This window comes from Vigna radiata, chromosome 10 (genome assembly GCF_000741045.1).
Source record: "Vigna radiata var. radiata cultivar VC1973A chromosome 10, Vradiata_ver6, whole genome shotgun sequence".
Lineage (NCBI taxonomy): Eukaryota > Viridiplantae > Streptophyta > Magnoliopsida > Fabales > Fabaceae > Vigna > Vigna radiata.
In genome coordinates, this window is record NC_028360.1 from 14,949,234 (window position 1) to 14,965,003 (window position 15,770).

Sequence of the window (15,770 nt, forward strand, 5' to 3'; positions counted from 1 at the left end):
ATGTCATTAAAGAACATAGAAAAGTGTGTTCTAAGTATAAAAATATCGAGTAAAACCTTATATTCTAGTTACACTTCAATTGGTAATGCGAAGCCAAAAATAATCCATTAATTAAATATAGTGTCATATTATTCTCTCTTTTAAGTGATTTCTTGAGAAAAATAGCTTAGTCGTTCATTGTATTATCCTTTACATTTAATCTAGGAGGGTGTAAAAGTGTGAGAAGGCCAGTGCTATACTTTGGAAAATGAGTAAAAGGAATATTTGAGTATTTTGTTAGAAGTGATTGTGAATAATATTTGTTATAAGGTTAATATTAGTAAAACTTGGAGGTTTCTAAGAAGTTAATGTAGTATTTGTTTCAGAGATCTCCCTTTTTGTAAAAAAGTTTGAAAAAAAAATCCACAAGTAATTAAAAAAATATAATTCAATTTTTATTTGTGCTTTTTTTTCGTGTAAGATGGATTAGTAGTATATTAAAAATTAAAGTGAAAACATAAACCGTATTGAATAAAAATGTATAAGTTTAATAATATATAAAGAAGACATTTTTCTATATTTATTTCAACATATAAAAGTTAAGATTTTCGATTAAAAATTATTTTAATATCTTATTATCTCTACAATGAATGACATTTTAATGAATTTTGTAAGGGTCTGAAAAATAATAAGGTCATTGGACCTATGTTGGGGGCAGCCAGCCCATATACCAAGGACCCAAGACCTTAGGAAGGGATCTCTCCTCAAAGAATCAGACTTTTCCATTTTTGCTCTTTTATTTCTCTCTCTAGATAGAGGTATTTTCTCCCTAAGAAGGTGCTCTGCCTTCTCTCTAAAATCTTCCAACACTGTTTGAGTTGTAACCTAAAGGTATCTGAACAGTTTTCCTGTTCGTACCTGGTAAGCCTTTTTCCCTTTCTTTTTCACTGTCTAGGACCTAGGGTTTTTAGTTTTACTGACTGCATGTGCCTTGTACGTTTTCCTATTTATTTTCGGTATATTCTGGCTCTAAGAGCTACATTCTATCACCTATTTGGTGATCTGTAGGGTCGGTGAGCATATTGCTGTGTGGGTCACTGTTAGAGCACCTTGAGTATACTGTTCAGTGCAACCCACAGGTAAGGGGAGCTAATTATTTTTTTTTATTGAACCTCTTTCAGTGTCTTATGCATGATTAATTTAAAAATATGATGTTTTGTTGGGACTGTGATTGATTTCCTGTGTACTGTTTGATGAATATAATCTGTGTTAGTTACTGTTTGATGTTTGATGAATATAATATGTGTTAGTTACTGTTTGATGAATATAATCCGTGTTATTTGGGACTGAGTTAGTTACTGTGATTGATTATGTTTTGGGAAAGTTTTGGGGCCAGACTTAATTAGTACTATTTGGGTAGTATCTGAATGCACAGGCACTTTTTCAGGTCACTATAAGAATAAGTAAAATGTTAAAATTGGTCATTTGAGGTTTATAGTATAATAGAACAGTTTTGATGACTTAAATAAATCATAAGGGGCTGGTTGAGAGTACTTTGTTGGTAGAGTACTTTGTTGGTAGGATAAAGGGGACTTAAAAACCTGAGTTGGCACATCCCTGATCATAGAGCAGCCCTGGCCTGGTCCAGTCAGTTGTGACTAGTCATATGTGCTAGCGCCGAAGGTGAGTTTGATGCGTTCAAACATCTGAACCCTCTCCGGTGACCAATTGGGTAGTGAGGTGAGGTTGAGAGCAAGCATTATGTGGTAATGAATAGTTTAGCAGACAATTTCATAATTAAAGGAACATGATAAGTTATTTGGAAGTAATACGTATCATACTATATTATATTATTGATGTATAAATTATATATATATATATATATATATATTAATTAGTTTAATATAATATAGGTATTTATATAATTACATAGGTTAATGAATTATATTAATATAATATACTTACATAAAAAAAAGTTAGTAGCACATATAATTATATTGATATTATGTAACGGTACATATGTTATTATATTTTATTAATATAATATAGTTCTATATATAATAAAAGGTACGTATAATATAATATTATAATATGAATGTTGGTTTAATATAAATTAAAAATGTTTCTGCAATGGTTTAATAGAAAATTTATAATAGAAGTATGGTTTAATATAACTATTATAATATAGCTGAAGAAAACAAGGTTTTATATCTGTACATGGTTTAGGCATTGGAAATAAATTGTAAAAGATTATGGTATGGTATTGATTAACTTAGATTAAATTAGGGAGTATTTATTTTTATAATTTGTGATTGATGAGTAAGGTATTGTTGAGATTATGTATATGTTGATTGTGACAAAAAGTATATGATTACAAAGTGATGAAAGTATGATCCAAGTGGTANACTAAGTNCCATCNGTATAGAATCTCTCGGTGAGATTCTTAGTGTTTTAGAATGAAAGTAGGAGCTCAGTCTTGGGGGTCTTCTTGACGCTCCAATGGTCTTTCTTCTCACGTAGAGAGGACTGAACCATGTGGTGAGGAGTAGCAGGAGATCTTAGTCTTGGAGACTTCCATCATGCTCCAAGGCGCGGGACAGACTAACCTCGTGAGTGTGGCAGGGCGGGGGAGCCCAGGGCGGTGGAGCCCAAGGCGGTAGAGCCTAAGTATCACAAGCCACCACAGGTGCATGACCCGCCATAGCTCGACTATCATTCTAAAGTCCGGACGAGTCAAGTCTAGTATTTAACATGATAGGATGAATGTTTTATCTTGTTTGCTTTAAATTAATATCATGTATGTACATGCTCTTAATTGTATGTTTTTTATATAATTAGCTCACCCTTGCAATTGCTTCTGTTTGTGTCATGTTTGCATTTATTTCCCTTGCGATGATTATCCACTTGGATGGGAGCAGATGGTGAGGAGATGCTTTGGAAACAATTCATGATGGGGAAGGAAATGTTGCTGCCTAGTTCTCTAGGCTTTAAGTATCTTATCCTAGGATATTTTGAAGAAACTTTGTCATGTTCTAAGTTTTAAATTCTTTGTAATTTAAGGGAGAAACTCTAGTACTCCAAGTTTCCAAATTTTACATATTACTCTTAACTGCTTTCTAGTATTATTCATGGTGACACCTTTATTATATTATATATCTTTATAATATAATTAGGATGTCACAAATTTTTTCAAAATATCTATTAGATTCAAAAAATTTCACTCGTTTCTTTAACCATACAAAATGAAAACAAAAAGCCGTTAGTGGATTTATTAGAAATTTTAAGGTATTACTATCACACAAATATCTAACAAAAATTTTCGACATCCATATTATAGTATTTCAGTTCTTTCACCCCGTTTTTAGTAACTCTAGAAAAATCATTTAATGAGTATTTTTTTTTAAAAATTTTTTGATAATTTTTATCTTTTAAAATAAAAAACTATAGATAAAATGACAAACATTCCTATAATTATTATTTTTTTTCTTTTGTATGTTGTTTTTCACAAAATTCTTAATATCTACATTTGCAACTAGTTGATAAAAATGGTTTAGACAATAGTTGAAATTCAATCATAGTGTGACTAAAAGAATACATTTTCATTAATACTGATGAAGAACATCACCTTCAAAAGTTAACATTTAAAAAAAAATTATCTTAAATATATTTTTATTTTTTAAATTTTAACACGAGATTAGAATTTATCTTTATTTTAAATTTTAATATATTTTAGTTTTTAATATTTTAAAAAAATATTAATCATTTTAACATAATGACATTAATTAATTTTTTAGAATTAGTTATATTATATATACATAAAGTACAACAGGTCAAAATAATAGTAAACAATTTAAATATTATGCTAAAATACTATTTAATACATTAAAAAAAATAATTAATTTGATACACAAAATATTAATTTATTTAGATTAGATATTCTATACTCATTTAATTTTATAGTTAAAAGACGAAAATAATTTCACATTCAAATTTAAAGACTAAAACCATATGTAATTTTTTTAGTATTGATGTTGAATTAATATTGAACGCCTTTTTTTTTTCCTCATAATTGATGAATATTATTCAAGGAAACATTAAGAAATATTGAATTCAATTATTACATCATTCAACTTTTAGTTAAAAGGTTTTTACTCTTTTATTTTAAAATTTTTATTTTTATTTTTTGTAATGTTACTTAAAAAAATAAAAATAGTATTATTTTATCAAAAAAAGAAAAATTAATTCCATTTATTAAAAATCTTAAATGTCTATATAAACTAAAAGGAACTTGATCTTCAATAATATATATCTATATATATATAGAGAGAGAGGTGCAAATGTCATTGTAAAAAATATAAAAATGAATAATTCTAAGTTTAACTTAACTCTATTATTAGTTTAGGGTTAATTATGTTTTTTCATTCCTTTTAATGGAAATGGGAATTAATTCTTTTATAAAATTTTGGATCAACTTAGTTCGTTATAATTAGAAATATATGAATTTAATCAGTTTTATTAAATTTTATTAGATTTATTTAACGTCTTAAATACATAACATTTGAATTATTTACACAGTTTAACACATTTATATTTTTATATTAATTGAAATAATAACATTTAAATTGTTTGTCCTATTTCACATTATGCTTAAATAATAATTGAAAAATATTTTTAAAATATCAAATAAAATTAATTAAACAAAAATTTCAAAGATTGATTAATTTCAATTTTAACTTAAAATTAATAAACCAAAAACATATTTAACACATCAATTTATTTATATACTATAAATTTATCATGTTATTATATCTCTCGTCAATGTAATATCTCAATTAAAAAAAGATAGGTGGAACTTTGCTCTTTTCCTTTTTTTCTTGTAGTGACATGATGTTTGTTTCTAACTCATTTGCTCTATTGTTTTTTTTACAGGAAATAATTACATACATAAACAGTTCTTAAACATGCATAAAAAAAAATAATAGCATACTCAAATATTTATTCACCGTGTTTACTTAAAAGATAATAATATTTAAACAATACTTTTTTGGCAACATTTGAACATTATGTGATTAGTCTATGATGGTATTTATGATTATTGTTATTGTAAAATAATTTTAGACCAATCACATAATAACCCGTAAATGATATTCAAATGTTATAAAAAAAATGTTGTATAAATATCATTATCCTTCCTTAAATAAATTACAGTGATGAGAAGGATGGTTGTGCAAACCGAGAGAACCATGAGCTGCCAGATTCCTATGAGTAAATGCGGTGTTTAATTGCAAAGTCAGCCATGCAATTTAATGCTTCCACACTACCGAGGCCTTCCGCGGATCTTAGAATTCTGCATTTCCCACCTACGTCTGTCCAGTTTTTATATAAGGTGGAAGTGGCATAGCTAGCTACCATATACACTACTCCGAACACATCTTGTGACTGTAAAAACATCCGGTTCAGGTTCATATGGAGACGAAGAAGCTCAGAGTAACAGTCCAGGTCCAAGTGCTGTTGCTGATCATGACGATGGTGGCTTCACCTATCATGAGCTGCCCACCCACAGATGGAAAGAGTTGCAAAGACTGCCTTGTAAACCAGATGAAAAACGTCTGTCCATTCTGCACGCCAATCCTACACTGCATGGCTCGCTGCTTGTGGGATGGCACTTCAAGGCCCAATTGCATCACCAAATGCAACATCAACACCGCTTACCCAACACTCTCAGATTGCAAGAGATGCATGTCCAAGTGCAAGTGCAGCTGTGCCAACTAGCACACCTTCCCCACTCAAATTATCACACTGTCTGTCATCTCAGTTACTGGTTTAGGCTCCTTAACTGTGTTTTTTAATGTGTAAGTCTAATAATCCATGTATCCTGCACTTGTTCTGAATTTGTCATCATCAGTTCACTCTGGTAAGTTGAAACCCCACTTCTTTAATTACCTTAAAAAGTCTGGACAAAATAGGATCTTGGTTCTCACGAGAGCTCATTAGAATAACAAACTTTACTGTTCTTCTACAGATATTATTATCTATTTATATGATCCTCACGATCGTGGAATTCAACTAATTTAGTGTATGTTTGGAGATAAGTTCCTAACATCAAAAAATAATTTTCCCTCAAAAGCTACATTTGGATTCCATCTACCAATATTCTTTGGTAACTCCATCACAAGGATTCCCAGACACACGTTTAATTATCTTAGTTCGTTTTGTTTTTTTAATTCAGAAAGAGTTCATGTAAATCGAGTCTAAACTCACTGGAATCAACAAATAATTACAACCCGGTGAGTGCATGTAAACATATTTACAAGAGGTCTCACATCAGCAATAGAATTTGATTTCTCATGAGATATGAATCAGACTGTTACCATTTACACCAAGCAACTTGGCATTATATTAATTCCTTCAGACCATATTAATTTCAGCCCCTGTGTTTCCTATATTCTATAGCCACCAAAAGTACAAAGTTTTCGAGGTAGGTATTGGGTAAATATGGAAATTATGTTACATTATGCTATAAAGAAAATTACAATTATATTATACAATCACAATACATAAGAGAATGTGTATGTGAGCATGCATAGATTACTAAAGGTGTGAATCAAGGTTCACGAAGAAACCTCTGTAGGCAGCGAAAGCCGAGATTTTGAGCGCAAAACCGTTCCATTTCATCACCGCCTCTTTCGCGACAAATACTTTCTTCCATGTCGGCCAATAGTTCGTCCCAATTCTTCATAGACCACCAGCCGGACTCATCAATCTGGCTCTCCGATACAGAGTCCAGTATCTCCTGGAGGCCCACGATCCGACGGGTGACTTTCCTTCGCGCATCCCTGACCGTCGGATCAATTCCGGGCACAGAGTCCAGCTTCAGCAGCAGGGCCATGAGCGCCTCGTTCATTCTGAGCTTCTCGAGGTGGTCGGTGCGCACGGCGTCCACCGTGTCCTGCCGCTGGATCAAGCGCTGCAGCCGGTCGGCTTCGGAGTCGACCGCAGCTATTTTCCGGTAGAGGGCCCGGATGCGGTGGGCGCGATAGGCGGATTGGATGGTAGCTGCGGCGGCGGAGGGGGAGGGGGAGGGGGATGGTTGAGGAATGGAATTGGCGGGTGGCGGTGGAGTGTGGTCATAGTGGTAGGTGTAGGTGAGGGTGGTGGAAGTTGAGTAGGAGGAGAAGGAACCTGATTTGGAAGAGGGTTTCATGGGAAAAGAGGGATTTCACAGTGGCGCATTGGGCACAGTGCATAAGAAAAAGAATGGAAAATAAGGAAAAATTAAATGAAGTTCACTGATGTTGGCGCCTACATCATGTTGTGTGAAATGAAATGGATGATAACCTTTTGACAATGCATGACCCCACTTGCTTTTCTCCCAACTTCTCCTCTTTCTTTTCATTCACCCTGTCATTAGTCTTCCTGCATTTCTTCAAACCATTGAAATCAGATTCAGCAAAGCTATACTTAAATTTCATCATTTTAGGATTAAGGTTCTCTATATACATATAATACATATAATGTTTCAAATAAATCAATTTGAAAAGAAATTTCATATTAATCCTTTCAAGTTTGTAGTTAAACTTGTCAATTTGTACGATTTAATAAGTGTTTATCCTTTTCCCTTATGTTTTAATTAGAATAAAATTCATGAGAAGATTCAAGGTAAAAGTTTATCATGCAAATTTATGTCATGGAATATAATAAGGAACAACAAATCTTTATAATATAATGTTTTTACATTTCAATACATATTTTCAATTTGTTAATCTATGGTTTAGTGTATTTGATATTTCAATTAAAAAGGAGAAAAACCATTACAAGATTAAAAAAATATATAAAAAAATATCATATCAATATTACTTAAAAGAATCAAAATAAACTTTTTTGTAAACAGAAAAAGAAGATCGTTTCAAGACTTTTAAAACTCAAAGCACCCAAAGTCAGAATCATTATAAAATAATTAGCTAAATTAACATTTTAACCTTTTTATTAATGTATTACAACTTAGGTGATTTAAAAGGGGTGAAGGAAGTTTGGTGAGACAGAACACTGTTCTGCCAATCTGTTTCCTTTTTTAAATTAAAAATTAATACAGAAAGTAATTTAAGCAATTAATTTTTTATTACTTAAACAACGCAAATATTATTTAACTACACCTATTGTTTTGCCTACCCTTTTTAAAATAATAAACACAAGTTGATATGCAACAAATGATAATAATCAATTATTCCATTATTATAATTGTAACATTTTTTTATCATTTTTTTTTAATTTCGAATTGACTATAGTTTTCAATTTTCAAATCAATGTTAATTTTTTCCTTTTTTAACTGTAATTTTCATTAGGCAAAACATTATTAATTATTATTTATTTTTCGCAACCCTTCCACTTCACTTAATCTCTAATTTAAAAAATGAAAAAAGAAAAAAAAAGTTGTAAATACTTTATTTAATTAAAACAAAAATTATCACATTTCTTAATTTCTCTAACAAAACTGACATTATTGCCCAATCTCATTTTTCACTATTTATTCTCATTGTTCAATTTAAGTGAATGTGTGCAAATATGAGGTGTTAAGTTGGTCCGCATATAAAAAAGATTCAGGCAAACATACTCTCATAATGTGGCAAATACATTACAAACATAAGAAAAATAACATCGGTGGAAAGCAACCCTGTTGCAGATTGATTGTACAACAACTTCCACAACTGGAAAAGATTAGACTGTGGAATGATAATTCCTTCAGGGAGCTGCGGGAACAATCTTGCCAGAGCAGGTACCAAACCCAATAGTGTAATCACTTCCCTGCACAAAGAATTTTAGATCTTCAAATAAATATTGAAGTTTTACTGCTAATAAATATGCTATCTTACTATAAATGCTTAAAATAAAAATGATTAAGAACTGCTTCATGAATATAAAACTTTCATTGAGATAATCATAAAAGTTACTAACATTACTCAGTCAAACAAAATAAGTACGGCACGCTGTTTTAAACGATCTCAGCAGTCTAATTTAGAGGTATGCTGCACTCCCTTCGTCAACAATTCAAAAAGAAAAGAAATCCCCTACACTCCACAGGATTTTTACCTCAAACAATCGTTCATCCCTGTAGAGCCCGATTCACTTTTTCATGGATCCATATTTCTGACTTGCAATCGTAATGTGTATTTTTTTGGGGGCTACATTTGCAACACCCAACCACCCATTTGGAAAGCTCAAACAAGAATTGAAGAAATTTTCAACATATTTAGAAAAATGTTCGGGAAATACTGCAAATGGGAAAAACAGCCAAATTTGATTCCAGTAGAAGCATTTATGTAGCTTTGAATTGGACAGAGCATTTTTTAAAAGTTTCCATGCCTGTCATTTTCATTCCAAGTTGTAAAAGAAATTACAACTATTCAAGATTGTGCAAACCGGAATACGCATTTCCAAATGAGACCAAAAATTTTATCCACTTAAGCGCACCTCTTTGCTACCCACTTATGTGTAAGGAGTGTCTTAACGTGTAAAGTTCTTAAGAGTGTATGATCTAGGCAATATAGGACTCTCTTTTGCTTTCGTATACTAAAAATTTCACAATATATGCCAAAAAACTAAATAAATTCACAGGAATGCTGCGGTAATTCAGGTCTAGCAGCGCTAGTTATCAAATATTTGCTGATGTTAAATTTGCAGGGATTTTCTTGTAACTTTTCCTTATTGTTCCACCCGACATCTTATTAATAAATTAGGGCATTCTTCCCCAACTGTAGCACTGAAAAACTCCCTCCCTCTCTCTCTCTGTGTCTCCACCTCTCCCTCCATCCCTCTCTCTCTGTCTCTTCCCTCCCTCCTCATCAAGTTTATATACAGGTAATCTGCCTTAATTATTTTCTATCTCAGATCAATAAAGTAACAGATATTGAGGATATCAGAGCACGGCTGGTTTGGCAGACAGATGTGGAGGGAAGTGTTAGAAAGTCTCACGTTGTAAGTCCCACATAGTCTTTCTCAAGCCTCGGAGTACAACTTTGCTTATAACAATTGGTTTTAAGATACAATCTGGCATAAACAACTAACTCTCACTCGATAACATAACAACCAACAGATATTAGTCCCGCCTATTCCTAGAAGAGTCTCACCAAGGTTCCAGCTTCTTGCAATAAAACAGGGGAATGCCTACATTTTTCTCTAATGCCCTGTTTCGCAGGGCATTTTTTTACCTTGAAATCTCCGTAATTCTACTAATCCGTTACAGCTTAATGGTCTGCATACTTGGGATACAAAACTAAATCACAACTAATGGCCCATATGACTCCTTGGGAGAAATTGCGTTGGGTGGTTTCGGCAGTACTGGTGGTGGCTTGACGATCTTGCTCCCTAAACCTTCTCAGTTGTGTTCTTCCCCTATCTGCTCCACCCAAAGGGATGGTTTTTTCTCAATTCTCACATCCATTTTCTTACCAGGATAAATCTCCATTTGCTTCTCCATCTTGCAACCAAACAACTGTTGTCACAACCCACATTCTGTCTTCCACAAATCAAAATCCAGTCGTGCCATTATAAGAGTTAGATGTTCTCTGTTCTTTTGCTTCATCACTATTTCTTCTTTCTCCGTCAACTTGATTCTAATTCATCTCTGAAGTTTTTCTGGTTCTGGTACGAAGGTTTACTTCTACCCCATGATGCATCTTTTTTTCCCACGGTATCTTCATCTTCATGTCTATTTCAGACTCCCATAGTTCTAGTTCCTCTTTCCGTACCAAAAATAGTTTATCAAAATCATACTCCTTCTAATCGTTTGAGCAGAGCCTTCAAAAAGGTTCACCATGCAGCATTTGGGTGGGCGTCATTGCCTAGTTAGCCACCAATTAAAGCGTCACTTCTCAGATTTCAAGGCGAATAACTTCTCCGGGAACAAAATCTTACTAGCTTAGTCGGGAACAGGTTCGATGGCTTCAAAATATTGCTGAACCTGGATAGACCATCAAATACAATACGCTAGCTCTCCACCTAATTCTGGAACCATCAAGATTGGATACCCACAACTCTAACATACCAGTTCATAAAAATCTGGTGAAAGGAAAATCTTGCCAAACTACAGCACTGCAGAACTTCTTCAAGGGACTGCACCTCCCAATGCCTAAAGGTCTCAATTCTTCCTATAAATGACGAGATGACCAATATCTGAACCTACCCTCAGATTTATATGCAATCTGCCCTGATTCTTTTCTCGATCCCCACCCAAAAACACTAACAGATATCAACAACCAACTAAATAATACCCTTACTAATATTAACAACTAACGAATACTGACAGAAACTAACAAAACCAGCACAGTCCTAGGTTGGAAATTGTTTTTGTTTCTTTGCTTAAGGTATTTCCACAGCCAGAAGTCACGAGACTTGGCCCCCAAGCGCAGAGATCACTAAAGTTCCTTTTACCTCACAAAGTCTTCTCCACACACAAAGTCAGGGAATTGAGCCACTGTTACCATGCTTAAAGAATTCAAACTATCAACCAACTGTATTAAACCTTGTTTGTATCTAATTTGAACAGTTAAGGAATTGAAAACTAAGAAATTTTTTCATTAAAAATTGAAAAGATAATAGCATTCCGCAAAACTGGTGTTCAAAATCATGATTGATTGTAACCTTGCAATATCCGGTTATGATGACTTCATCTCCATCTTCAAGAAATTTCCGGTTTAACCCATTTACAGATAGTGCGTTTTGTCCATTCCACGTTAACTCTAGCAAGCATCCACGGGACTCCGGCTCCTACAGTGAAAAGCACATATTTTAACTGAATTAGTTGATCAGTTGAAAAGGAACAATTCTCTCAAAGAGAAAGAAAAAACTGGAACAAAAAAGTTAGACTGTGTGAAGTATAGAATCTTACAGGACCACTAACTGTCCCAGTTCCAAGGAGATCGCCTGGCCTAAGGTTGCAACCATTGATTGTATGGTGAGCAAGTTGCTGGGTCAATGTCCAATATCTACAAAGACATACAATATGTGAATATGTATTGTGTATAAAAGTTTCAAAAAGTATAACTTTTTCTAATAGGCAAGAGACAAGCAACTATCAGACGGAATGAGAAGATGTGCAAGATTATTTGTGTAGTGTACCAAGGAGAAATATCACTAAACATACGTAAAGTTATGCATATTCCATGTAATTCACCACCTTTTAAATCAACAGTTCTATTGCAATTCCCTTCCTAGCTATGGTTTGTGCGTGTGTAAATAGAGAGAGAGAGAGAGAGAGAAATAATTAAATAACTGAATTATCAATATTAGTTGAAGAGAAATTCCTCACAAGTGATTTAGATTAGTTCGTGTCACCACACCTGAATCTTCATGCCCAGCAGGTTTTATGTGAGCCTTGAAGCAAAAAACAATTGTATGATTAGCGTAATAATCCAAAAAAATCAACTGAATGTTGTTAGATTCAACTGCACGGTGAAATTTGAGTCCCACATTGCAAGTATGGATTCTAGTATGGGGTTGATAAGGTTTTGGACTCTCCAACTACAGCTGCTAACTTTTTTGCTAGTTTGTGGAATGGTTGTCCTAAAGTTCTTTTCGGGTATGGTCTTGGAAAAAGAATCATAAAGACAAATAATTCCTACTTCAACTACAGTACAACACAAGGACCATGAAGAAATACAATTAATCAGAGAACAAGAGGGTGTAATACTTTAGTACACGCATGCATATAATACTGGAGCTTTGAAATACCTCTAGGGAAATATCATAGCTTTTGGACACTTTTTCTGTCAAATATGGAAGTGGAGGAGGATCCTGCATTTAATGGATAGATTAAATAGCATGTCATGGTCAATTTGAAATCAGACATGAACAACCAAATTATAAAGTTCCTACAATGTCAATCTTAAAAGAAGGAAACTAGTTACCTGTTTTGGGGCTTGGGAAGCAAAAGGTTCTAATGCTTCCAGGGTCACAATCCAAGGAGATATTGTGGTACCTGTATAATTTTAGTTAGAACCATAAAGAAGGGATATTAAGTAATTATTTGTAACATCTTACCAAAACTCTTTCCAAGAAAAGGACCAAGAGGAATATATTCCCATGCCTGAATATCTCGAGCTGCCAAATATAATTCATTAAAGCACCAATAATTGGGCAGGGCATGGTAACCAAAAAATATTGAATTGGAAAAGTACCACTCCAGTCATTCATTAGAACAAGTCCAAAGATGTGATCTTCAGCGTTGTTAATATCCACTGGTTTTCCCAATTCATTTCCAGGTCCAACAATAGTAGCCTGAAAAAAGATTAATCTAAAACGTAAAATAATGCAGTACTATGGTAACCCATTTAGAAAAAAACTATATACAAAGAAGAAAATGGAACTATGTTATCATCTTGATTTGTATAGTTTGAAAATAGAACTTTAAATATGCATTTTAGTTGGTAAATAGCCACAAAAATATGTGTAAGCAATAAGCTAACCATTTCCAACTCAAAGTCTAGCTTTAATGAAGGGCCAAAGTAGGGTGTAGAACCGCCAGATGGATGAGCTTGACCTCTGGAAAGCACAAAGCAGCGTGACATTGTCAGATAGAATGCAGAGCTAAATACATACATAATATATACAAAAGGAGCTAAAGCCCAGTGCTGTCATAAAATATTTCTCTTTTCATGAATACACAGCACATGAAGATTGACAATAGAAACCATATCCCTTCCACAGTTGACTGTATATGCTAGAGCCATAGCTATGTATTACAAAGGTTCCCATGTTAAGCAATGAACATTGATGCCATATTTATTCTTATGTTCGTTACCACAAGATTTGCAAAAACCAAAAAAGTCAAAAAGCTACTTAAGAAAGCACGCAAACTCATAAAAAATGTTCAATTAGTGTCAAAACTTATCACCTTGGTCGAACAATATCTGTTCCGGAAATAACAACAGAAGATGCCCGTCCATGGTATGCAACAGGCAGTCGGTACCTGTTAAACGTGTTTAACCTTTTATTTACAGGAAAAAGAAATACTCAAGTGCATTTGTAAATACTTTTAAATCAACACACCAATTATCTAGAACAGGAGTCTGCGGCCCACGAAATATGAGCCCGCAGTTTTTAGTGTGATGCAGAGATGTAAAGAAATCAGTATAGTCCCCAACAACAACAGGGAGAAGCAACTCCACGCTACTCTGAAAATCCAGCGCTACAAGCATTAAAGAAGTGACAAACTCAAACACAACCATTTTAAAATAAATCAGGAATGCCAATGAACAGTACCAAAGGCACAAGTGCCTTCTGCCTCAATTCCTTGTTGTCCCTCAAGGTTGGCTCCGTTGCTGCATTAAAAAACAACCCACTTCGCATAAGAACCAACCTTTGCAGCTCATACAAACTTTAGCATGCATGTACACCTTAATAACCAGTGCAGTGTAAAGAAAAAAAGAAGCAAAGAAAAGCGAACAACTAGGCCTTGTTTGTTTACAGCTTTTAACAATGTTTTTTATAATTTGTTTGTCCCTTCAAGACATTTGAAAGTGTTCTTCTCATGAACACATTTATGTTTTCCAAAAATTTCTCCTTCGAGCACTTGAGCTAGAGAATGACAAAAAAATCTCCAGTTTCTTCTATTTTTTAGCCTTTCAGTTTTTAAAATCCTTGATTTGGAAACAGTTTTCAAAACAAAAGAGCAAGAAGTGTCAAAAATGCCCTTAAACAATTAGACAGAAACAAGCGGGGTTACATATACCTGATAAAAGCTTTTGAAGAGTGGCACGGGCTTCCTTCCAGGCCGGCCTTCCAAGGGATACAAACTTATTTAGATTAGGCTGTCACACAAATAATCAGTTAGACCAAAGGTTTTCATTTCCCAACGAATTCTCATAAATCATACCCACGACACGATATCGTAAAATCTTATATTAAAATAAATAAATGCAATGTTGCATGTTTCACAAAAAGATGTAAGAGAGAGAGAGAGTAAAAACGTTCATACAAATATTAAGGTACATTTTTCCCGTTCTTTCAGTTTCACAGGGAAACAAAAAGCTTATGATAAGTCTATAAACTACGACATCATAGGCTGAAATTAAGGTACACTCTTCCAAAGCAACTTTACTACTAAAACAGCAATTTTTTCTTTGGTGTTGTTGGACATACCACATGGCCAAACTACACTATATAAATGCAGAAATATGCATCCGAAAGGGGTTCCCAACTTGCATAGCAATCACTTCATGTTTGGATTAAAGTTCAAGGAAGCAACTATTTTTCCTCTTTTTTTTATCCTGTATACCATAATTCATTAAACTGCATTAAAATTCACAGAAAAACACTTCCTAAACTTTAATCCAAACATGACCTTAGTCGGTGGAACAAGTGAAAGGCAGATTGAAGTTGAGAAAGCTACCTGGAGGAAGGAATCGGAGTTTCGGAGGAGAGGACCGTCGAAGAGGCCCGCGGAAGCGACTTCAGAGAGGTCGAGGACGTAGTCGCCGATGGCGACCCCGGGGCGAGGAGACGAAGAGGGTTGGGGCTTGAAGACTCCGTAAGGAAGGTTCTGTATTGGGAAGTGAGAATCTGGATGAACCTCAACGAAAGATTTTAGCACAGCCATTGTACGGAAGTGGTGATGATGATGCTATGCCACTGCACTCTCCAGCTTATGTCAAGCTTATGTCAATATACAACACCTTCAAATAGAAGCTCCACGGGGAACAAGAGCGTGTTTTGTTTTATAGGTGGAGATGTCACAATAATAATTATTAATTTACGAGAACACCTACTTCCATTGTAATCGTAAAAATATTTTTTAT

At 33.8% G+C, this 15,770-nt stretch overlaps 3 protein-coding genes across 3 annotated transcripts; 1 reads left to right on the forward strand and 2 right to left on the reverse strand.

Annotated features, from left to right (window-relative positions):
• The first annotated feature begins 5,148 nt into the window (after nt 1–5,148).
• Nucleotides 5,149–5,921, forward strand: LOC106775374. The gene has a single exon (XM_014662490.2). It carries the CDS (start codon nt 5,446–5,448, stop codon nt 5,749–5,751), a length of 306 nt encoding a protein of 101 aa, XP_014517976.1. The 5' UTR covers nt 5,149–5,445; the 3' UTR covers nt 5,752–5,921.
• A 431-nt stretch (nt 5,922–6,352) lies between these two features.
• LOC106775375 (BAG family molecular chaperone regulator 5, mitochondrial) lies at nt 6,353–7,434 on the reverse strand. Its single transcript, XM_014662491.2, has one exon. The coding sequence runs from the start codon at nt 7,181–7,183 to the stop codon at nt 6,584–6,586; it is 600 nt and encodes a 199-aa protein (XP_014517977.1). The 5' UTR covers nt 7,184–7,434; the 3' UTR covers nt 6,353–6,583.
• A 1,108-nt stretch (nt 7,435–8,542) lies between these two features.
• On the reverse strand, nt 8,543–15,674 carry LOC106776178 (fumarylacetoacetase). Its single transcript, XM_014663540.2, has 14 exons — nt 15,365–15,674; nt 14,705–14,783; nt 14,236–14,294; nt 14,023–14,147; nt 13,868–13,942; nt 13,440–13,515; nt 13,152–13,251; nt 13,015–13,074; nt 12,882–12,952; nt 12,706–12,768; nt 12,284–12,348; nt 11,864–11,960; nt 11,617–11,742; nt 8,543–8,781 (listed from the first exon to the last, which is right to left on the reverse strand). The coding sequence occupies exons 1-14, from the start codon at nt 15,569–15,571 to the stop codon at nt 8,719–8,721; spliced, it is 1,266 nt and encodes a 421-aa protein (XP_014519026.1). The 5' UTR covers nt 15,572–15,674; the 3' UTR covers nt 8,543–8,718.
• Between the last annotated feature and the right edge of the window lie 96 nt (nt 15,675–15,770).

Bases quoted from the DNA above. Each gene is read 5' to 3' on its own strand.
- LOC106775374 (XM_014662490.2), top strand. From the start codon at position 5,446: ATGGAGACGAAGAAGCTCAGAGTAACAGTCCAGGTCCAAGTGCTGTTG.
- LOC106775375 (XM_014662491.2), bottom strand. From the start codon at position 7,183: ATGAAACCCTCTTCCAAATCAGGTTCCTTCTCCTCCTACTCAACTTCC.
- LOC106776178 (XM_014663540.2), bottom strand. From the start codon at position 15,571: ATGGCTGTGCTAAAATCTTTCGTTGAGGTTCATCCAGATTCTCACTTC. The intron at 13,943-14,022 runs GTGTGTTGATTT...CACGTTTAACAG, and splicing joins ACTCCTGTTCTAGATAATTG to GTACCGACTGCCTGTTGCAT. The intron at 13,252-13,439 runs GTTAGCTTATTG...ATCTTTTTTCAG, and splicing joins TAGACTTTGAGTTGGAAATG to GCTACTATTGTTGGACCTGG.